This window comes from Trichosurus vulpecula, chromosome 1 (genome assembly GCF_011100635.1).
Source record: "Trichosurus vulpecula isolate mTriVul1 chromosome 1, mTriVul1.pri, whole genome shotgun sequence".
NCBI classification, from domain to species: domain Eukaryota; kingdom Metazoa; phylum Chordata; class Mammalia; order Diprotodontia; family Phalangeridae; genus Trichosurus; species Trichosurus vulpecula.
Window position 1 is genome coordinate 229,426,466 of NC_050573.1, and position 23,871 is coordinate 229,450,336.

At 38.4% G+C, this 23,871-nt stretch overlaps 1 protein-coding gene and 1 pseudogene across 1 annotated transcript in view; both read right to left on the reverse strand.

The window, feature by feature from the left end:
* Positions 1-6,820: 6,820 nt before the first annotated feature.
* LOC118835111 lies at positions 6,821-6,920 on the reverse strand (annotated as a pseudogene).
* An 8,488-nt stretch (positions 6,921-15,408) lies between these two features.
* TWSG1 (twisted gastrulation BMP signaling modulator 1) overlaps positions 15,409-23,871 on the reverse strand; it is a 59,631-nt gene continuing 51,168 nt past the window's right edge. The window contains exon 5 of the mRNA XM_036741482.1: positions 15,409-19,126. Coding sequence (XP_036597377.1) covers positions 18,945-19,126 — 182 coding nt within the window. The 3' untranslated portion in view covers positions 15,409-18,944. The remainder of the gene's footprint in view (positions 19,127-23,871) is intronic.

Genomic DNA, 23,871 nt, shown 5'->3' on the forward strand with positions numbered 1-23,871 from the left:
AAGTCATCAACCTCACTCTCTCTTCCAGAGACAAAAGTCAAGATGACTGGCCATGGCTTGGGATGCAGTGGATGACCTTGGATGACTGACCAAGCTCCAAGCATTCCCTAGCACCTGCTTCAGCCACTTTCCTGGCTGTTGGAACTCTATATTAATAGGCAAGGGTGGATAGGAAGCCTTGGAGTAAGAAAGACCAGGGTTCAGGTCTTGCCTCTGATCTATATTAGATTCTGGGCAAGTCTTGGGTTCTCAGTGCCCCCAGGCAACTCTCTAAGGCTCTGAGATGCAGACAGAACTACAGTTCTAGCCATTCCCCTACACTGCAAAGGACTATATTAATGACTGACCTCACAAGTCCAGGTATTGGGGTATAGTGGTTATAGAGGGCCTGCCTCAGGGTCAGAAAGACCCAGTTCAAGTTCTGGCTGTATGACCTTGGTTGTTTAACCTTTCTGTGGCCTCAGACAGCTCTCTTAGACTACAGACCAGAGGAGCAGCTAATCTGTATCTGTGGAGGGAGTTTCCTCACCAGGAGTTCCCTATGACGATAAAATCATAGGCTCAGCCTAGGTGGCAAAATTATTATAAATCATGGACAATGTGTATTGCACCTGAAAACTTGTAACCTCATTCCCCCAAAAGGTGAACAGTGATCTTTGAAGTTATATCAACAATAAATTAATTTATTAAGTGCCTACTATGTGCCAGGCTCTTTACTAAATGTAAATTTTCCATTGGATATAGTGTTTTCACATAGTCATTGATTTTAACATCTTTATTAACTACAGTTATCCCTAATTGAAATTATTTTACATTTTCTTGCTATGAATTTTAGAAGACTTGAGTCTAAGACTAAGTCTTAAAGACTTAGTCTTAAGACTAAGTCTAAAACAAGCAACAAAAGTTTTTAATCTGCCATATTAGTTTGCAGCTAAACCTTGGTTTGCAGTTTATTTTGTTTGATTTGATTTGCAGAATATTTTTAAAGAAATATTATTAGTTTCAAATGATGGTATCAATGAGCAATTCTGTTTTCCTGGTTTAATGAAGAGAAAACAATAATCTATAATTATCAAATGTTTTAAAAACTGTTTTTCAAATAGTTTAAACATTCTACTGAAATCTTGAACACAATGAATGAGAAGTCAATGTTTTTCCTTGTAATGAAAAGGAAATTTTAGGCTAGTCTGGGTTGGGCTGAATTACTGTCAATTTCAAAGTTAATAGACTTCATTAATAATGCTTTCTTATAGGGCAGCTAGGTGGCACAGTGGATAGAATAACTGGCCCTAGAGTCAGGAGGACCTGAGTTAAAATCTCAACACAGACACTTACTAGCCGCATGATCCTAAGAGTCACTTAACCTAATTGCCTCTCTCTCTCTCTCTCTCTCTCTCTCTCTCTCTCTCTCTCTCTCTCTCTCTCTATATATATATATATATATATATATATACATATATATATACATATATATATGTATATATATATATATATATATATATATATACATCATGCTTTCTTATGTTTAAAATAAAATGATCATTGGGGTATTCATAAAGCCTTTGTTCTTGCCCTATGAAGACATAGAAAAGTTCTTCCACAGTTACATATGTTAACCAAGGATTCTTCTCAGAAGCCTCTCAAGTTCCCCAAAGTGATTAGGTGGTTATAAGAACAAGTAGGTAGTGATCATCTTATTCATGTTCGTATCTCCTCTTGTGCCTAACCCAGTGACATATATAATAGGAACTCAATAAACACCTATTGGAAGCAAGGTAGAGATGGAGGACATGAGGAAAGAAGGATACAGGAAGAGAAGGAAGAAGGGAGAGAGAAAGGAAAGAAGAGAAGAGGAAGAAATGAAGGAAGAGGGGAAGGAAAGAAGAAAAAAAGCAAGGGAGGGAGGAAGAAAAGGAAAGGAGGAAGAGAGAGAGAGAGGAAGAAACAAAGCAACGGATGAAGAGAAAAAGGAAGTATAACATTGATTACCATGGCCCTTATCCCAGCCTATGGGGTGCGTTGGTAACTAAGGTGGGACCTTTTTACTGTTTTAGAATGCTAAATTAATTGTCTTTGAGCCTTACTAGGTGCAAAGCCCCAGGCCCAAACCTCTATCTACTAGGTGCTATGTCTACGTGGGCATGAAGCCCTCAGGGCCCTAAGGGGAGTTGCTAAGACCAGAGCCAATAGTAGGCACCTAAGTTCTGGTCACTCAGATGACAGTTTGATGACGTCCACAGACTGAATAAAAAGAGAGAACAGAGCTATTTGCTAGAGGCTTTCACTCCTGGAGGGGTGTTGGCGTGGTACTCTGGGCAGCTACTCTAAGAGCCTCCTGGTTCACCCAGATGTTGATGGTTTCTTGGTAACTATGAATTGTATTTGGTCTGTTTATAATGCATGTTTGTAATTTGTTTGTATTTGCTCTGAAGGTCAAGCTGCTGGCTTTTCCCCCTGAACTAAATGAATGATATTTGTATGTTTGATTAAATTGAGATTGTTAACCCCTTAACGTTGCTTTCCTTAGTAAAGCAGATCAAAAGAAACTGGGCTTGCAGCGTTCTTATTGTTGGGCTTGTGTTGGTCTTTCACCCCCACAGCAGCTGCTAGCTGAATTGTTGCGACAGGAGGCCACTTTGGTGAGATTTCACTCTTCCCCCTCTCTAAGTTCTCTTATGCCCTTAAGGGGGTTGGAGATGTCTAGGCTCTCTGCAAATGGCACCAGGCTCCACAAATTGTGTTCCCTCCCAAGTGCAGGGGGTGGTCCCTGCATTCTATTTCCATTTAGCCACTAATAGTCAGATTCACTTTACAAAGGAATACTTACTTCAGAAGATATGATCACACATATAAAAACTTACTCCCTCATCTTGTGGGAGACATAATCCCCTTCTTCCAATATCACTTCAGTCTTTGGGGAGGAGAAGGGGATTAGGTTCATAGTTCAGCTCAATTCCTATACGACACACTGCCTCAGTTCCAAGTTCAATTCTCCCTTGGGCTCGTGTCCCAGGCACCCTGGCTTCTAAGAGCTTCCATGCTGAGCTGGCTAGCTATACCACCTTACCTGCAGTCCTGGCTCCAAGGTTGCCCTGTCTCACGTTCTAGTGCACATCACCTCCATTGACTGAGGAGCACAAATGATGCAGAACAGAAACAAATACCCCTGGGCCCATTTCTGTGAAGGGGGTTGGTAAAAGAGAGAGGAAGCAAGGGAAGGGAAGTCTTTCCCTTCTCACTGGTCGAGTCTGTGGTGCTCATACTATGGGTGAATTGTGATCTTCCGTGTCTGGATGCAGCTGCTGAGAGTTGCCAAGCAGAAAGTGCTCAGCCTTGCCAATTTAAAAGACTCAGGCAGCCAATCAAATGAAGCTATCTGTGTGGCAGGGGACATAGAGGCCTTCATGGCAGGTAATCCGGACGCATCCCAAAGGCCCAGACATGCCCATATTTAAGTAAGGAAAGAATAAAGGGAAGGAGCAAAGGAGGGGGAGGAGGAAGAGAGGGAAGGAAAGAGAGGGGTAAGAAGGAACACCCTCATCCCTGAAGGCCCAAAGCTTTGCAGAGGATCCCTGAAGATCAAGTCATGGCACCAACTACAGGGCTAGAAATGCCCTCCCCATAAAATTACCTTCTATTTTCATGAGTGATAATTTATTCTTCATTCTGAAATTAATATAAGGAACTAGTTAAAAAGGACTAAAAACCAATATCTCAAGAGAATTTTTTGGAGGGTGGAAGAATCCAGACACAATCATCAACCTAAGGAGCAAAACTCCACATTGAATTTCAGTAGAAAAAGTCACCTAAATGAGAAACAAGCCATGCGAAAATATGGAACATGTCCTTGGACTTCCTCCAAAAGTGAAGAATAAATGGTAAGATCCTCATTAAATAGAAGGAACAATAAGCACAATTGCCTAGACTTTGAACAGAGGGAACTACAAATAAATACACTTCCCTTTTGGGTTCCCCAGTGATGAATTATATTGGATCTGAATATTTTCACCCTCTTTTGGCTGCCAAAAAGTGTCATGGAAAGAAGGAAGGAAAGAAATCTATTAAAAATAATTACTAAATTTCTAAAGTGAAGAAGAGTTTCAAGTAATATATAATTACTATAAGATAAAAAATGTAGAAATAATAAGTAATTATTTGTGTAAAAGACTTATTTGAGCATCTGGAAGGAGCTATATGAGGACATAATGGTAACATTCTAATAATAAATCTCTTGCAAAAATACTCTTTACTAACCATTACTGTTGTTGTTATTATTATTAACCTTTTATTAAAACTCTAAAAAAATTTCCCTTCAGAAATTTTAACATACACTTGCGATTTAAACCACTCTCCAAAACAGATGAGAAATATTACCTGAGTACTTACTCAATTAATATTTGTAGAAATATTAAGTACATAGAAAAAATAATTGAAATTCACTGTGTAGGCCTCCAACTGAAGTACAGGTGCAAAAAACCCATTTAACAAGTAGACAGACAATAAAGGATTATGAAGGGCATAAAGAACTTGATACAAAGCATCTACGAATTCATATGTAGAGTGAGTACCCCCTACAATGTGTAGTGAAGCACCACATGTTTTGATGTAGGATGTGGGTGTCATTGTATGGCTTGAAGGGCCGAATAGACATCCCTAAAAGATTTCAGAAAAACCTGGAAAGATTTACATGAATTGATGCTGAGTGAAGTGGGCAGAACCAGGAGAACATTGTACACAGTAACAGCAACTTTGTGTGATGATCAACTATGAAAGATTTAGTTCTTCTCAGCAATACAATTCCAAAAGATTCAAGATGGAAAATGCTATCCACATCCAGAGAAAGAACTATGGGTCTGAATGCAGATCAAAGCATACTATTTTTTTCCTTGTGGTTTTGTTTTAATTGTTTTGTTTTAATTCTTCTTTTACAACATGACTAATGTGGAAATATGTTTAGTATGATTGTACACATATGGCCTATATCAGATTGCATGCTGTCTTGGAAAGAGGGGTAAAAATTTAGAACTCAAAATCTTATAAAAGTGAATATTGAAAACAAAAAACTAATCAATGACAAAAAAATAGACATCTCCAGCTTCTTCTTCCCTGACTCTTCTCCAAAGGAGATAATTCCTGTCAGGAGGGGAAGCAAGAAGTTGGGGCTGGAGGTTATCACTGCTCTCCAAAGAGAGAGAGGTGGTACCAGCCTAGATATCTATCTGGTCTCTTAAATATTATTAGTTTAGGGGATATGATTGGGTTCAAGTTAAGTTCTGATTGCTTTGTAATTATTATTGTGGGATAGGGGACCCCAAACTCTATATCCAAGACTTGATCCCTTTCCCAGCTAATACCAGTTCCACAATGAATACACATAGTGAGTAGCAATGAAACCCCTTTATCCAAATCATAGCAAAACAGAAATTAAAGAAGGTATACACAGGAGAACATATGCCAGACAATATAGAGTGCAGGAAATCTCTCCCATTGGGAATAAGATAACTCTGCTCAACCAAGAGTTTCTAGATCTCTTCCAGAGGGAAGTTCCCTGAAGTTTCTAGAGTAGCAAGTTAGGATAGGAACATAATGGAGACTGCCAGTCCAGCAATCTGAATTGGAGTTGGACTCTTCCATCCCTCCCAGAACTGGAATCCAGTAGTGCCAGAAGTGACTGTGCTTGAAGAGTCCCCAAGAACACTGAGGAAGGCTGGAGCTCTCCTCCTGTCCCCAGTTTGGTCCTGCCTCTCAAGCATGGCAGGACATTCATCTCCACCAATAGAGAGTCCCATACCAGTAAGTTTTGGGATAGGGGTTGCACTGATGTTAGAATAAATTGTTCTCCTGGTTCTGCTCAGTTCATTTTGCATCAGTTCACATAAGTTTTCCCAGATAATTCTGCAACTGTCTCATTTCTTAGAGCACAATAGGATTCTATTTATTCACAGCCATGCACAGCTAAGAAATAGTTTTCTATTCCCATTCAATATTCTCCAGAAGGCTATCATATCTAACTTTTCTAAAATTCTATCCATCTCCTTAATTTCTTTATTGTTCATTTTATGGTTAGATTTATGTATGTCTGAGAGGGATAAATTGAGGTCTCCCACTCTTATAGTTTTGTGATTTCCTCCTGTAACTCATTTAATTTTTCCTTCAAGAATTTAGATACTATTTGGAGCACATAGATTCACTATCAATATTAATTCATGGTCTATGGTACCTTTTAGCAAAATGTAATTTCCATGATTATCTTTTTTAATTAGGTCAACTTTTGCTTTTGCTTTGCCTGAGATAATAATTGCTACCCCTGCCTTTTTTTTAACTTCAGTTAAAGCATTATGGATTCTGCTTCAGCCCCTTATTTTAACTGTATGTGTCTTTGCGTTTCAAGTGTGTCTCTTGTAAACAACATACTGCTAGAGTCCATTCTATTTTATGGGCGAGTTCATCCCATTCACATTCACAGTTATGATTGCTAACTGTGAATTTTCCTACAACTGATCATCTCCTACTTATGCTTTTCTTTTAACTTGCCCCCTCCTCAGATGTCTATTTTGCTTCTGATCACTGCCTCCTTTAATCTACCCTTCCTATTATCACCTCCCCTCCTCTTTTTTAAGCCTTTTTCCTTCCTTTCCTGTTGGGTAAGATGAATTTCTATTGCCAGTACTGTGTGTGTGTGTGTGTGTGTGTGTGTGTGTGTGTATGTATGTATGTATGTGTGTATGCGCGTATTCTTCCTTCCTTGCACCAGTTCAGATGAGAGTGGGGTTCAAGCGTTGCCCTCCCCCTATCCTATTTTCCCCTCCATTGTTAAAAAAACAAACCATGGGTAGATGCCATAAAGTAGGTGGCAATGCCCCAAATGACCTCTTCCCTCCTTATCAAGGGGAATGCTAACCTTGCCTTTCATACAACACAAAAAGACACCTTTCAAACATTGTGCTTTGTAGCTGAAAGAAGAGAATCCAGTGTGGATCAGACCCTTTCTCCAATGGAGCTGCTATAGTCCTCTCTGTCCTCTGCAGAAGAGGATACTGGCTGCCCCAGATAGAGCCTGGCTGTTTTCCGCTCCATTAAACATCTTCTGTCTTGTTTCTTGATCACAAAGGCCAAGATCAGATACACTGCCTTCTGGCTGGACTGCTTTTCCCAAATTTCCTGCAGCTATCCTCTCCCATTCTCTCTTGGCAACCTCAATAAAAGGAGCCTCTCCCTCAGAGAGTTAATTCCTCAATAAAAGCTTATAGTTGGAACTATTTTTACATTTTACAGATGAGGAAACTGAGTCTCAGAGAGGTTAACTTGCTCACAGTCACACAAGTAATAAGTGGTTTAACAAAGCTTAGGAGGTTCTCTGTCTCATTCTGGATGCATGCTCATGGTAAACAGCTTATCCATATCTATTTTTTATGTAAAGACAACAAATAGCACCCTTAGTAACCTTCAACAAGGCATCATCAATGACCAGTACTGAATGACCTTTCTCTCTTTTTCCTCCCTTCCTCCCCCCACCCTCCTCCTCAAGAGAGTTTAGATCTTCTACAGTAAGGATCTTAAACATATGTAGTGTTATCTCTATCTTCTAGTGATTTCCTCACACTGCTCTTTGCTGGATGTCATATAATGTATTACATCTACGCTCTGCTTCGGGTATTGTACTGTTTCTTTATTGTATGGCCAAGGGCTTTGAGCCACCATATCCAAGTAGGCAACCAACAGAAGCCTAAAGAGTACCCCTGGCTAAGATTGGGTCTATTAAAAAATTGGTTTTCGAGGGGGGCGGAGCCAAGATGGCAGCTGGAAAGCAGGGATTTGCAGGAGCTCACCCCCAGGTCCCTCCAAACACCTATAAAAAATGGCTCTGAACAAATTCTAGAACTGCAGAACCCACGAAATAGCAGAGGGAAGCAAGGCTCCAGCCCAGGGCAGCTTGGATGGTCACTGGGTAACATCTGTCCCACGGAACTGGGAGCAGAGTGGAGCAGAGCCCAGCATGGGCTATGCCCGGACCAACCAGACTGGGAGCCAGGTGGGACAGGCCCTAGAGCCCTGAATCAGTGAGCTGTGGCAGTTGCCAGACTTCTCAACCCACAAACACCAAAGACAACAGAGAAGTTTAGTGGGAAAAACTGTGGGGGACAGAGTGAAAGGAGTTCGCAGTTCAGCCACTGCTCCGGGGGCAGCAGAGGTGATGCAACTCTGAGGCTGCTTACAGAGCTACAGCTGCAGTTGCTTCTGGCCCCAGGCCCATCTAATGGGAGGAATTAAGTGGCAGATCTGAGCAGGAGTGCAGAGCCAGCTTAGATCTGAGTCCAGTCCAGGTTGGCAGTTCTTGGGGGAGGAGTAGTGCTGGTGTGGCAGAGATTGCTGTGTAGAAATAGCTCTGAAAACAACAGCACAGCCCCTCAAGCTTGGGACAAAGTACTCTTTACTCTACAAGCAGTCATACCCCGATGAAAAACTCAAGGGTCAAGTAAGTTGGCTGGAAATATGGCCAGGCAGCAAAAATGGACTCAGATTCAGACTCAGACTTTGGAATCTTTCTTTGGTGACAAAGAAGACCAAAACATACAGCCAGAAGAAGTCAACAAAGTCAAAGAGCTTACATCAAAAGCCTCCAAGAAAAACATGAACTGGTCTCAGGCCATGGAAGAGCTCAAAAAGGATTTGGAAAAGCAAGTTAGAGAAGTAGAGGAAAAATTGGGAAGGGAAATGAGAGTGATGCAAGAAAACCATGAAAAAAAAGTCAATGACTTGCTAAAGGTGACCCAACAAAAGACTGAAGAAAACAACACCCTAAAAAATAGATTAACTCAAATGGCAAAAGAGCTCCAAAAAGCCAATGAGGAGAATGCCTTGAAAGGCAGAATTACCCAAATGGAAAAGGAGGTCCAAAAGACCACTAAAGAAAATACCACCTTAAAAATTAGATTGGAGCAAGTGGAAGCTAGTGACTTGATGAGAAATCAAGATATTATAAAACAGAACCAAAGGAATGAAAAAATGGAAGACAATGTGAAATATCTCATCGGAAAAACCAATGGCTTGGAAAATAGATCCAGGAGAGATAATTTAAAAATTATTGGACTACCTGAAAGCCATGATCAAAAAAAGAGCCTAGATATCATCTTTCAAGGAATTATCAAGGAGAACTGCCCTGATATTCTAGAGCCAGAGGGTAAAATAGAAATTGAAAGAATCCATAGATAGCCTCCTCAAAAAGATCCCCAAAAGAAAACTCCTTAGGGATATTGTCACCAAATTCCAGAGCTCCCAGATCAAGTAGAAAATACTGCAAGCAGCCAGAAAGAAACAATTTGAGTATTGTGGAAACCCAATCAGGATAACACAAGATCTAGCAGCTTCTATATTAAGGGATTTAAGGGCTTGGAATATGATATTCTGGAGGTCAATGAAGCTAGGATTAAAACTAAGAATCACCTACCCAGCAAAACTGAGTATCATGCTCCAAGGCAAAATATGGACTTTCAATAAAAAAGAGGACTTTCAAGCTTTCTCAGTGAAAAGACCAGAACTGAATAGAAAATCTGACTTTCAAACACAAGAATCAAGAGAAGCATGAAAAGGTAAACAGGATAGGGAAATCAAAAGGGACTTACTAAAGTTGAACTGTTTTGTTTACATTCCTACATGGAAAGACGATGTGTATGATTCATGAGACCTCAGTATTAGGGTAGCTGAAGGGAATACACACACACACACACACACACACACACACGTGTGTGTGTGTGTGTGTGTGTGTGTGTGTGTGTGTGTGTAGACAGAGGGAACAGGGTGAGTTGAATATGAAAGGATGATATCTAAAAAAATAAAATCAAATTAAGGGATCAGAGAGGAATATATTGAGAGTGGGAGAAAGGGAGAGATAGAATGGGGTAAATGATCTCACATAAAAGTGGCAAGAAAAAGCAATTCTGTAGGAAGGAAAGAGGGGGCAGGTGAGGGGGAATGAGTGAATCTTGCTGTCATTGGATTTGACCTGAGGAGGGAATAACATACACACTCAATTGGGTATCTTACCCTACAGGAAAAGAAGGAAGAAGGCGATAAAAAAGGGGGGACGATAGAAGGGAGGGCGGATGGGGGAGGAGGTAATCAAAAACAAACACTTTTGAAAAGAGACAGGGTCAAGGCAGAAAATTGAATAAAGGGGGATAGGATAGGAAGGAGCAAAATAGTTAGTCTTTCATAACATGAGTATTGTGGAAGGGATTTGCATGATGATACACATGCGGCCTATGTTGAATTGCTTGCCTTCTTTGGGAGGGTGGGTGGGAAGGGAAGAGGGGATAACTCAAAGTTTTAAAAACAGATGTTCAAAAAAAAGCTTTTGCATGCAACTAGGAAATGAGATATACAGGAAATGGGGCATAGAAATTTATCTTGCTCTACAAGAAAGGAAGGGAAAAGGGGGTGGGGGGGATTGGGGTGACAGAAGGGAGGGCTGACTGGGGAATGGGGCAACCAGAATATGTGCCATCTTGGAGTGGGGGAGAGGGTAGAAATGGGGAGAAAATTTGTAATTCAAACTCTTGTGAAAATGCTGAAAATTAAAAATATTAAATAAAGTAAAAAAATAAAAAAAAATTGGTTTTCACATCACTTACATTTCCTTGTCCTTGCAAGAGAGTCACTTCATATAAAACAAAATAAAGAGGGTAAAAAAATTCACTAAAACAAATGAATATATTGAAAAAGTCTGCTATTACATAATATTCTATATCCACAGTCCTCTACCCCTATAAAGAAGTGTGTATAGTATGGAAGAGGGGGGAAGAAATGCCTTCTTCTGTGTCTTTGGGTCCATATTTAGTAGATACAATCTTACAGCATTCAATTTCAATTTTCTGAAGTTACTTTTTCCACTTACATTGTTGTAATCATTGTATATATTGTTTTCCCAGTTATGCTCACTCCCCGTTGTATTAGTTCAAATACTTCTTTTCATGCTTCACTGTATTCATCATAACGTGCCAAAATTTTTTAGTGGTTCCCCAATCACTGGGCATCTGCTGTTTCCAGTTTTTTTTGCTACTACAACAGGTGCTGCAATACATATTTTGGTTTCTGTTCCCTTCATCATTGACTCTTGAGTATATTCTTTCAACTAACTTAATCCTTATGTACAATCAAGGTTCTTGTCCCAAGACAATAATTTGACTTGGGGCTAAACAGCTCTTTCTTCTGTTAAAAATCCTGTCAATCTCTGCCTCCAAAATTCATTTCTGGGACTAGGCCAGTGAAACCTCATAGGAGCTATGTGGAGATTGGGGAAGCAAGAAGGCCTCATTTCCATGATACTGACTGGCATGCAGATGACTAGGTTAGCAGGCAGAGTCATGGACCTACACTCTGTTCCACAGGTGTCTAGTAGTGACCTTCCCAAAGGGAGATACTCCATCCAGCAATTTAAGAGTTTGAAAAAAGCCTCATAGCCCTTCCCCTGCAAAGAAGAGGGAAGAAGGAAGAACAATTAGTTTGACAGAGTTTGAGACACAACTGAAGGAATGGAGAAACTCTCCAGACAGAAAGATACAGAAAGGCAGTCACTGAGGGGTGAAGTGGCTTTGAGGAATGGGACCCTTGGCTGCAGAAAAGAGAGCCAGCTATGGACTGCTGAGAAAATAGCCTTAGCTCTACAGTGCAGCCATGAAGAGCGAACTCTGGGAATCCAGATGCTCAATCTCCTGAGAAGAGACCCTGGATCCAAGGGAGCAGCAGGAGGACAGCATGATGAGAAAAAGGATTTCCAGCCCTTGTAGTACCGAAGTTGTCAGTTTGCCATCGCCACATGTATATTCTACAATAAGCCTCACTACCATCATACTCCCGAGTTAGAGTCCTGTGGACATTGTGTACATTTGTGGGTGAGTGTGCTCCAGATTTATATAGGGAATAATTTTATAGCTAGTATGTTTACTATATAAATACCTTTTCTTTTTTATGAATGACTTTTTAAAGAGCTAATTGTGTTTATTGGAACGTTGTTAATGGGAAGCACCCTCAGGACTGCAGCCCTACAAGTGTACCCCTAGAGCCGGAGACAGCAGCCACTCTTCATGCACACCCCTAAATGGAAATCTAAAAATGGTACATAGGCCAGAAGGGGTGTTATACCTATGCAATTGTTGCCTGGCATTGGTGGAAATACAAACAAAACATTCACTTCAAGTTACTGCAAGATTCTCTTTATTTGTTAGAAGATCCTCAGTTTTTTGTTCTCATGAATAACTCATGACAGTCTTCTATGACAAAGTACCTTTTGGTTATGGATGTAAGCTGTAGGCTAAGTTGAACCTGAGTGGCAGGGACCTGGGTGAAGCTTTAATTATAGCAGGTGTCCACAAGGTTAACATGCTTAGCTGTCTTAGATCTGGAATTATTATATTTCTCATAAATTCCTTATTCACACACAAAATTCCTTCAGTTATTTCTCTGTGGTCCTAAGTAGAAATCTAGCTTCTAGTCACTTTTCACTTCTTATTTTCTCTTTTCTTCCCTGATGATTAGATTTCAGACACTCACTTCTATCTTGGGGCTTTCCTGTGCTTTAGAGTTCATCTGATTCAATCCCTTCATTCCTCAGAAAAGGAAACTGGGCTTGTTTCCTCATCTGCAAAATGAAGTAGACTAGATACACTCTGAGATCTTTTCTGGTTCTAAACCTAAGATCCTATGAGGCCCAGAGAGGAAAAATTTCTTGCTCAAGGCAACATAGCTAGAAATAAGAAGAATTGGAATTTGCTACTGTAGAACCTGGCACATAGTAAGTACTTAATAAATGCCTGTTGACTAACTGTTGAAACAAAGATCTTTTGATTCCTTTACTCTTCAGTCTCTTCTCCTACCCCCATATATCTAGCCTATAACCAAGTGTTTACCTCTTCAATATCTCCCAAACCTACTTTCACTGACATGGTCACCACCTTAACCCAGGCTCTCACTATCTCTCACCAAGATTATACGTAATAACTTCGAACTGAGCATCTTTTCTTCCATTCTTCCACCCATTCACACATTGTTGCCAGAGTAAACCTTCTCATGTACTGCTTTGCTCAAATCACTCCTTCGCTCACCTTCAGTAACTCTCCATTGCCTTCTGAACTGCATACAAGCACTTCATCTTTGCATTCAAGATTCTTTCCGAATAGAGGACAAATTCCTTATCTCCTTTTTAAACTATAGTATCCAGAAATGAACACAATACTCTAGACGAAGTCTAATAGGGGCAGAATACAGAGGGGCTATCATTTCTTTAGTATTGGAAGCTATGCCCTGCCTTGATGAAGCCAGAGATCACATTAGCTTTTTTGTTTATTCATAAAATAATTAAATTAAATTAATAAAATTCATAAAAAAAGCAATCTCAGGATGTTTATTGGACAAAAGTGTTGGTTAATTTTATTTAGATTTTATACAAAAGTACATATTTTAATGTGTTTATGCTTCTATTTTGCAAAGATAGGACTCTGATTAACCATTCATACTCTGCGATGTGTTCATTTTTCAGTATATTACCACATCTAAAATAAATAATTTTGTATTATCTTAATCTTTAGGAACACAGATGATCTATATGTAAACTTGGGCAAACAGGGCAAAAGCCCGATTAAATTCGATTTCTCATAAATAAATGTTGACTATTGTGAAAAATAACAAAGGACTTTGACTTCCAGGAGAATTGAGTTGAATAAGTAAAAAAAGTTCTTGGGAAAAATTATGTTAGGGACATGTTAATTTTTAAAAGGATAATTTTTGAGAAAGTTAGATTTATCACATTAACACAAAAGTTAGAAAGGACCACAGAAGCCATCTTGTTATACCTGAATATGAAACAGAAACCTCTACAGCATACTGGATAAGTGGTCCTCCAGCTTCAGCTAAAAGACATCTAGTGATGGGGAACACACTACTTGCCCAGACAGTCCACTGCACTTTCAGTTCTGACAGGGAGTTTTTCTTCAAACTAAGCCTAACTCTGCTTCTCTGAAACTTGTGTCTGTTATATTAAGAAGAACAAGTTGAAACCCTCTGCTACATGTTAGCCTCCCAGATAGCTGAATAAAGCTTTTCTTACACTCCACCCAGTAATTCTTTTAGACTAAATGTCAAAACTGGGAGCCCTGTCACCATGCAATTTTTCCTCTTTTGGACACTCCAGTTTATGAATGTCCTTTCCAAATATGGCAGGAAAAACTGAACTTGATACTCTAGATGTAGTTTATCCAGAGTAGAATGTACTCTATCACATCCCTCTTTTCGAATATCATTCTTCTAATGTTGTGTAAGACCACATTTCCTTTCTTTTTTTTTACTATTATATCACACTGAATTTTCCATTTTGCTGAATCTTATCAAAAACTCCTCCAGAGATTTCAGTTACATTTATTTCTTTTCATTCCTTCATGGATTTTTTTTCCAGCTCCACTTCAAATCTCCTAATGTTACCAAAATTTTTTTGGGAGTGGTGGTGCAGGGGAGGACTTGCTTTTAGTTCTTAAAATTTCTTGACAGTATGGCCTAGTGACCAGAGAGCTCCCCTTGGAATCAATCAGAAAGACCTGGGTTCAAGTTCTGCCCCTGACATACTGTCTTTGGCAAGTCACTTCCCCTTTCATGTTCTAGGCAATTCTCTAAGACTCTCAGTTGCAGAGAAGGTGCAGCCCTCCATTGGTAGAGGGATTTTCTCATTGAAGAGCTCCCTATATCAGTGAAATCACAGGTCTTAAACCTACCCCTATTCCCAGATCTCTTTAGGACTTCTTGTACTTCTCCTGGGTTTCAGGTCTTCCTTTGCTTTTCTTACTCTCTAATAATGAAACTGCATACTGCAGACCTGACTCAAGAAGCACTGGGAAAATGTTTACCCTTTCCCCAGCCCATTCCCTCTAACACTGTTCTCTGCCACCCATTCCACTATGGTAGTCAATAGCTTTCCCTTAGGATAGGACATGTCCTACCTGAAAATGCCCCTGGATCAAGGGTACTGGCAGAGTAGGTCTCAAAGGTCTTCCATATTTGAATACCAGGTTGCCTATAGAAAATTATTTCAAAAAGTAAAATAGCCACTACCTCCTAAAAAAGAATGTCATTACACTTGACATACTTACTACCTGTGTGACCCTGGGCAAGTCACTTAACCCCAATTGCCCTGACTTGCACCCTCCAAAAAAAGGGGGTCAGCAGCAAAGCAAGTAATGAAAAGGAGGACAAAACTTGGAAATCCAGCTTACGCAGTTCCACCAACCCATTAATGTCCAAATAAAGTGAGTTTATTGAAGAACTTACCAAAAGATGAAGGAAAACTATTAGCCAAACAAAAATATCACAAAAAAAGTTTTGTTTGGTGTGCAATGTTAGGATTAACAAAAACCAGAACTCCAATATATTACAACATTTTAATTAAAATACATTTACAGGGATAAAAAAGGCAAAATACATACATTTTATGATGCTAATAGACTGCATGAATACATAATACACAGTTGGGAGAAGAGAATGAATTAAACTTCTTAAAAGCAAGAACTTTTTCATAGTCAATTCTATTAATGTCTGAATTCTTTCCTCTTCTTTTGCTTCCTTCTCACACTGATATTAGCTCTGCTCTTAAATAGCCATTAAATGAGTTATGATCCTAACATATGAGCTATTTTAGTTTCCTTAAACTTTAGAAGTCATAAATCTAAGTGATTTTATCTTTGATTCATGACATACCTTATAAACATGTACTGGAATTACTTTGGCTCCTTAAATGAAGACTATAGTTTCAATTAAAAGCACAGTGCTCGAATCAAGCAAATGAGAGAAAAAACTATCCTAAAAGAAAATGTATGGTAGTATGAAATCCCCTCATTTTAATAAAACTCACTTAAATCGACAGATTTTATTTCTAGATTATTTAGCTATCAAAAACTAGCAGCAAATAACAACATTTTTAAAATATAAAAAACAGAAACTGTGATCTATCAAAACTTCTTCACTAAACAAGAATTTGGTGCTCAAGATCATAGTAGTGTCCAAGTGTCAGAGAGGATAAGCAGTACCTTCAGAATTAATAACAGGCTTTATGTTATTTCTACCTATATTTTAAAGTCAAATTTAAAATACCTATTATCCAAAATCAGAAAATAAACCATGAGATAAACAGCAGACAGGTTTATATACTCATATTTATTCCACCCACCAAAATAAAATTTAAAAAAATTTATCACAAAAAAGAATAATTCAAAGAATAGCTGTTAATGGGCAAATAGAGGAAAAAAAGAATTCCATCAATTTAAATTGATTTATGGTGTAGGAAATCACCATCACAATGTAGAGAATTGAAAAAGAGCAATGTGGAATAAGTCAGAAAAATGAAAATAAAAAAGTTATTTACACACAAACATGTTTTATCAAGTATTTAAAATGAGGAATGTCAATTAAAGAACATATATGTGCTAAGGGAAATTAATGCTGATGACATTAAGCATATAGCCAACAAACAAAAAGGAATTTCTCCATATATATGTGTTTACTCTGAAGAAGAAAGAAGTTGAAAGACAGCAAATGGCCAAAAATTTCCTTAAATTTTTTCTTGTCTGCAGTAAAACAGACCCTCAGGCTGCAGGTATTAGTTGTGAATGGTGAAAACCTATTTAATTAAATTAGACCTTTTTTTCAATTATATCTTTTTAAAAGATGTTGATTCCTATCGTGTTTTACTCTTAAATATATTTAGGTCACAATTACAAGCTTCTATTGTTTTAACAAAAAGTCCAGATGAAATGATGAATACAAAATGAAGGGGAAGAGTTTTGCTACCTAAAAAATAAAAGTTCATGTCCTAAAATAAACTCTATAAAATAGAAAAGGTTATCTTAAATCACTGCTTATTTCAGAGTCCACTTGGATTGGATGATGTGTTTGGTGTCAGTAGAAAATACTATTTAAGGCATCAAGGTTTTTAATTTTGTGATACTTGATCAGAAAAATGCACACAAACTCAAGACAACTTAAGTTTAAGCAAATGACTATTGCAAAATCTAAGATGAATATGTCTATATGAGAAGATGTACAGAAGATATGTATTCCTGAATATCTAAATGTTAAATAAATAAAATCATATTTTAGATGCAATAAGGGAACTTCCTACCAAAGGGAAGCTGTGATTATACATTTTGAAAAGCTGAGAGTCTTGTTTGCCTTATGAATTATTTACCTTATTTATTTATTTTGAAGGTTCAGACTTCCTGTAAGTGTGGGTGGGCACTTTTTATGTAAATAATGTTCTGGCTTTTTATCAGAATATTACATAAAGAATAACAAAAAGACTCTGGAATGTACTTGGAGTTTTGGTTTGTTTCCTTCTGTGAGAATCCTTTTTAAAACTTTTATAAATTGTTGAGAAAAAAGACAGTCACAAAACCTCAAAGTTGGTGATTACGCTGTTATATTTACTGGTAACTGTTACACTCTGACAGTTAATCAAGTTTTTCACCCCCTAGATAACAATGCTTATTCAATAACAATATAAACTAGAATCAGATAAAAAAAGATTAAATAGAAGATTCTGAAGCAATGACATTATTTTAAGTAATCTGATCTCAACTTTCCTGTATCATATCCCTCAACCTTCTTTCCCAAACATGCTCAAGCCTAAATTCCCTTTTGATACAATTTTTTTGTTTTATCTTAAGCTCTATTCTTTCCATTACCCTGATTCTGCTCACTCACATTCCAAATGGGAACCATATATTCTACTATCCTGTTTGTGGTCTTGTTTCCATCTTCCAAGAAGCCTCCAACTTTTACCTGTTTACTTCCTCCCCAGACTCCATTCCCGGTTCAAATCTGGCCTTAGACATACACTAGCTGGGTGACCTCGGGCAAGTCATTTAACCTGTTTGCTTCAGTTTCTTTGACTGTAAAACAGGGATAAAAATAGCACCTACCTCCCTGGGTTGTTGTGAGGATCAAATGAGATTAATATTTGTAAAGCATACAGTGCTCAGCTTGTGGGAGGCATTATATAAATGCGTATTCCATTTTCCGTTCTCTTGACTCAAACTGTTCTTTTGCTATCTCAATTAGGTTACAACAGATTATATATCTCCTAGCCTGGCATTCACCCCCCAGCCCCAGTCCTAGGACCTCTTATACAAACTGGCCTCACAAGTCACATACAGGAACTGGGTTTTAATTAAGTGTTTATTGAAATCCACCAATGTTTTTCAGCATGTTCTCAATAATATTCTTACTTCATCTTATCTTTATATTATAAAAGGTTTATCAGTTTAGTTTTTATGCAAACCTTCATATAAATGTAAGTTTAAATAATTCCTGTGCTTCAAACAGACTACAAGTGAAAAATAAAGGGAAGAGATAGAATTTGTAATGCACATAAATATAAAAACTCAGCATTCTGTGAATGGTGCAATTCTAATGTTTTAAAAGAAAATTTTGAATATGGGAAGTAACTGTCAAAGTAAACCAACCTTACTCTAGGATCTGTCTGCTAACATTTTCAAAACAAAAGGTTAAGGGATACTGGCAGAAACAGGCATCCACCATCTTTGACATGAAGATGAGATGTCCCAGTGAATTTTTCAATTATATTTCTTCCATAAAATGACCAAGATTTTAGATACATTCTAAGGCAAAAATTCATTGACAATTAACAATAAGCCAATCAAGGTGGATGATTATGCTCAATGATTTCCTAAAATTAAAAAGAAGCTTAAAACATGATAGGAAAATCAATTATTACTCAATTTTTAAAGTGACAAATATTTAAAATTCTTTATATCTTCTTCCCAAATTACTTGCATTTTGATAAAACACGTATACTTCACCAGCTGATGTCTTTCCTTCCGTCTCTTTCTCTTTAATGAAGATGACTTTGGTCTGTATTTTATTATTATAGGACTCCTTTTCTTTCTTCAAAACATGCAGTTCATACATTTGACAGTTTTACTGCCATAGTCGATACATTCTGGTCCAATACATTCACAACAGGCGTTATGGAACCAGCGATATTTAGATGCTCCCATGGATTCACAAGAAATCTTACACTGATGTATTGACATACAGTCATCAAAATATACCACAGTACACATGTGTTCTGGAAACAAAAAAGATACAGGATATGAGAGGGAGAAAGAAAAATGAAAAAAAAGCAATGCTTTGTGTAATAGTTATATTTAACATTCATTTATCTTAATTCTTCCATTCAAGCTCCATGGATCTACTACAGGAGGAAGTCAAGTGTCTCCAATGCAGCACAAGTCTAAGAAGGCTTTCTTATTTACAACTTAATTCCAATCCCAGCCTTTGATCACTGAACGCTGGAAAAGGTAGAATTATTTTAACAGGCAAATAACACTTCATATTATTATGAAAATAGTTTTGATTTCACAGACCCTTTCAGGAGAAAAGGTCTTAGGGATCTCCCAGGGGTCTGTTGAGAACACTTCTGAGAACTGCAGGTATAGACAGAGGATCCAGTATGAACATTAACTGCCCAAGAGTCCTCACTGATCTAAAAGGTTCTCCTTTGGTAATGGAAACTATCTCTGATAAAGTTGGGAATGTATGTATAAATAAAATTAAATCTTCTAAAAAATGCTGCTTGAACCATTAATATTGACTTTCAATTCATTTTTTAAAAAATAATTTTTATTGATATTTCCTGTTCTTTTTTTACATTATCATTGTCGTCTCTTCTCCCATCCCAGCCCTTTCTGCTCCACCCCTGAGAGCCTTCCAACCTAACAAATAGTATTTTTTAGAGAGGAAAATAAATCAACTGATCAACACATTGAAAAAGTCCAAAAACACATGCAAGTTTTCATGCCTGTGGACTTCCCACCTCCATGAAGGGGTAGATTGAGGGTGAAAATTGACCTTCAATTCTACATTTTGAAATGTTACTTTTCCAAAGATACACTACTTGTCAAAGCTAAACATTAGGTAAGGGAAATATAACCCAATTAGTTGATGTCTCTATACCTTTAATATGTCTACTGTAATACTGCTTTGTGTCTTCAATAAACAAATATTTATTGAATTCCTACTATTCTTGATTGACTGAATAATTAATATTACTCTAGAATTCAGGCTCCCTGAGGACAATCCTATTTTGTTTTTATTTTGTATCCCAGCACATTTGCCTGTTTATATAAATATTGTTGAGCCCTACACATACGTTTTACTCTTTTAAAAATTTTTTGCTTCATTTTTAGAATTTTGAGTTCTCAAATCTCTTCCTCCCTCAAGTCCCTCTTCTACTCACTGAGAAGGCAAGCAAAACGAAACACATGAAATCATGTAAAACATATTTCCATATTAGCCATGTTGCCAAAAAAGGGAAGAAAAATAAAGTAAAAAATAATATGCTTTAATCTGCACTTAAAATCCATTAGTTCTCTCTCTGGAGGTGAATAGTATTTTTCATCATGAGTCCTTTGCAAATGTCTTGGATCACCGCATTAAGTCTTTCACAGTTGATCATCATTGTGGTATTCTGTGCACAATGTTCGGCTGACTTCACTTTGCATCAGTTCATATAAATCTTCTCAAGTTTTTCTGAAATCATTCCCATTGTCATTTCTTGTAGTAAAATAATATTCCAGACTTCCAGGAGCCAAGATGGCAGAGCAAGCAGTAAGTTGCTCTCACTCTTCCTTACTGACCTTGAAAAACCCAGAAAATACCACCCCAGAAAAAATCCTGGAACAGTGGAGCCAGCAGAAAAATGGGGTGCAGAAGTTTTTTAGCTTGTGAGGCTAGGGGGATTAGTGAGAAAGGTCCCTCTTGATGTGGCTGAAGGGGACCAGTACAGGATGGGAGGTATCCCAGCAAGCTAGCAGCAAGCTCACCTCAGCAAACCAGCAGGAGATCCTGAGTCTCAGGGTAGTGGAGCAGGCAAGCTCTGGCACCAGGTCCCCCATGTGACTTTGCACAGATGGGGGAACCAGCAGACACTTGCATGGGGAACCTGTATACACCAGTGCAGAGAACTTATGTGGTGGACGGGTGTCCACTAGTGGCTGAGCCTGCCTGTGCTCTAGTGCAGCCCCCAGCAAAGAGGTGATCTCTAGTGGCCTGACCACCCCCATCCCCATACTTCAACCCATGAGCTTCAGTGTAACCGGAGGAAACACAGTAAAACCCCATGTGGCATCTGCATACACCAGCCAACACCACCAACTCTAGCTCAGCACTAGGTAAGCTACAGCCTCTAGCTGCCAGAACCTCAGGCCCCAGCACCCAATGCCAATAACCAGGCCCTAGCCCCCAGCACAAGAAAGCAGAGATCAACATTAAAATCCAGGAAAAAGGCAAGCACAATGAGCAAGAAGCAACACAGAATGGGGCAGCTAAGTGGCGCAGTGAGTAGAGCACCAGCCCTGAACCCAAGTTCAAATTCAGCCTCAAACATTTGACACAATTACTAGCTGTGTGACCTTGGGCAAGTCACTTAACCCCAATTGCCCTGCCTTCCCCCCTTCAAAAAAAAAGCAGCACAGAAAATCAAAGACCATAGATTCTTATTATGGGGACAGGGAAATTCAAAACACAAACTCAGAAGAGGACAGCATTGTCACTATACACACATCTGAAACCTCAAAGGGGAATATAAATTGGTCTCAAGCCCAAAAAGTCTTCTTGGAAGAGCTCAAGAAGGATTTTAAAAGTCAAATTAGAGAAGCAGAAGAAAAACTGAACAACTCCTTTAAAAATACAATTGACAAAATGGAAAAAAAAGTATACTGAAGAAAACAACTCCTTAAAAAGTAAATTCGCCAAATGGAAAAGGAAGTACAAAAGCTAACTGAAGAAAACAATTTGTTAAATTAGCATTGGGCAAGTGGAAGCTAATGACTCTATGAGACATCAACAATCAGTCAAACAAAATTAAAAGAATGAAAAAATAGAAGAAAATGTAAAATACCTCATTGTAAAAACAAGTGAACTGGAAAACAAGTGCAGATTAAAACATCAACAATCAGTCAAAAAAATCAAAAGAATGAAAAAATAGAAGAAAATGTAAAATACCTCATTGTAAAAACAAGTGACCAGGAGAAATAATTTAAGAATTATTGGTCTACTTGAAAGCCATGATGGAAAAAAGAGCCTGGACAGCATTTTCCAAGAAATTATCAAGGAAAACTTCCCTGAGGTCCTAGAACCAGAGAGTAAAACAGTCATTGAAAGAATCCACTGATCACCACCTAAAAGAGACCCCAAATTGAAAATGCCAAGGAATATTATAGCCAAATTCCAGAATAATCAGGTCAAGGAGAAAATACTGTAAGCAGCCAGAAAGAAACAATTCAAATATTGTGAAACTACAGTCAGGAACACGCAGAAACTTGCAGCTTCCACATTAAAAAAATCAGAGGGTTTGGAATATGATATTTCATAACGCAAATGAGCTTGGATTATAACCAAAGATCAACTACCCAGCAAAAGTGAGCATAATGTTTCAGGCAAGGAGATGGACATTCAATGAAATAAGGGACTTCCAGACCTTCCTGATGGAAAGACCAGAGATCAATGGGAAATTTGATCATTAAATACAAGACTTAAGAGAGGCATAAAAAGGTAAACAGGAAAGGAAAAAAAACAACCATGTTATTCAATAAGGGCAAACTGTTTATATCCCTATATGGGAAGATGATACTTGTAAATCTTGAGAATTGTATCTTTATTATGCCATTTAAAAGAGATATACGTAGACAGAGGCTGTGGGTATAAATTAACTGATGTGATAAAAAACAAACCTAATTAAGGGGTGAAAAGGGATTGTAATGGGAGAAGAGGAAAGGAGGAGGCAGAAAAGGGTAAATTGTTATTGTTTTCCTCATTTTTCCAGCCCATTTCTTGACTTTGAACTTTACATTAAGAGTTGTACTCCTTATCTCTGGGGGCTAGGGAGTGAGGGTACCACTGTCCAAAGATCCAAGGTTTTTTGCCCTACTGTTTTGCAGCTAGTTCTAGAGGGTCTCTTAAATTTCTGGTGTTTCCAAGGTGGTATGATCTGGGAAGAGGTATGGTGACTGCTCTCCTAGTCTGTGCTCTGGTCTTCACCCAGAAAGGGCCCCTGCTCCTTTGCAAATCTAAATCCTAGTCTTCCTTTCTGCTCTAGAACTATGGCCCATGCTCACTCTTCATATCATGAAACTGTGACCAGGACTCCCACTTCCTTGCAACCACAAATACTACTCTCTGCCCTGGAATTGTGAGCCAGACCTCGATAATGGAGTTGCCTAATGGTATTCAGTCTTGCACCAAGTCCCTATTTAGGGGTACCCTGTAATCTCTTTCTGATCAGCTGTCCAATCCCTTTGCCATCTCTGGCCAGTAAGTGCTCCCAAAATTGCTGATGCCACTGTCCCTGAGACCCACATCTGGTATTTTTGCCCCTTGTGCCAGCGCCCAACACCAGTACCATAGATCTTTTCTCCCAACCTCCTATGTTTTTTGGGTTGGACAAACGTCTTATTCTGACTTTTAATTGGCTATGCTGCTCCAGAATTCATTATTACATGTTATTTTAAACTTTTTTGTAGAGGTATACTAGAAGAGTTTGGCTTGAATGCTTCCTCTATTCCTACAACTTGACTAAGATGGATAGAGTCTTAGATAAAACTCTTTAATGTCACATAAAAAAGGGTAGAAAAAAGCTGTTACAATGAAGGGGAAGAGAGGGGAAGTGAAAGGGAATGAGTCAACCTTACTCTCATTGGATTTGGCTTAAGGAGGGAATAACATACACACTCAATTGAGTATCTTACCCTACAGGAAAGTAGGGGGGAAGAAGAAGGGGAGTGATAGAAGGGAGGACAGATTGGGGGAGGGGTA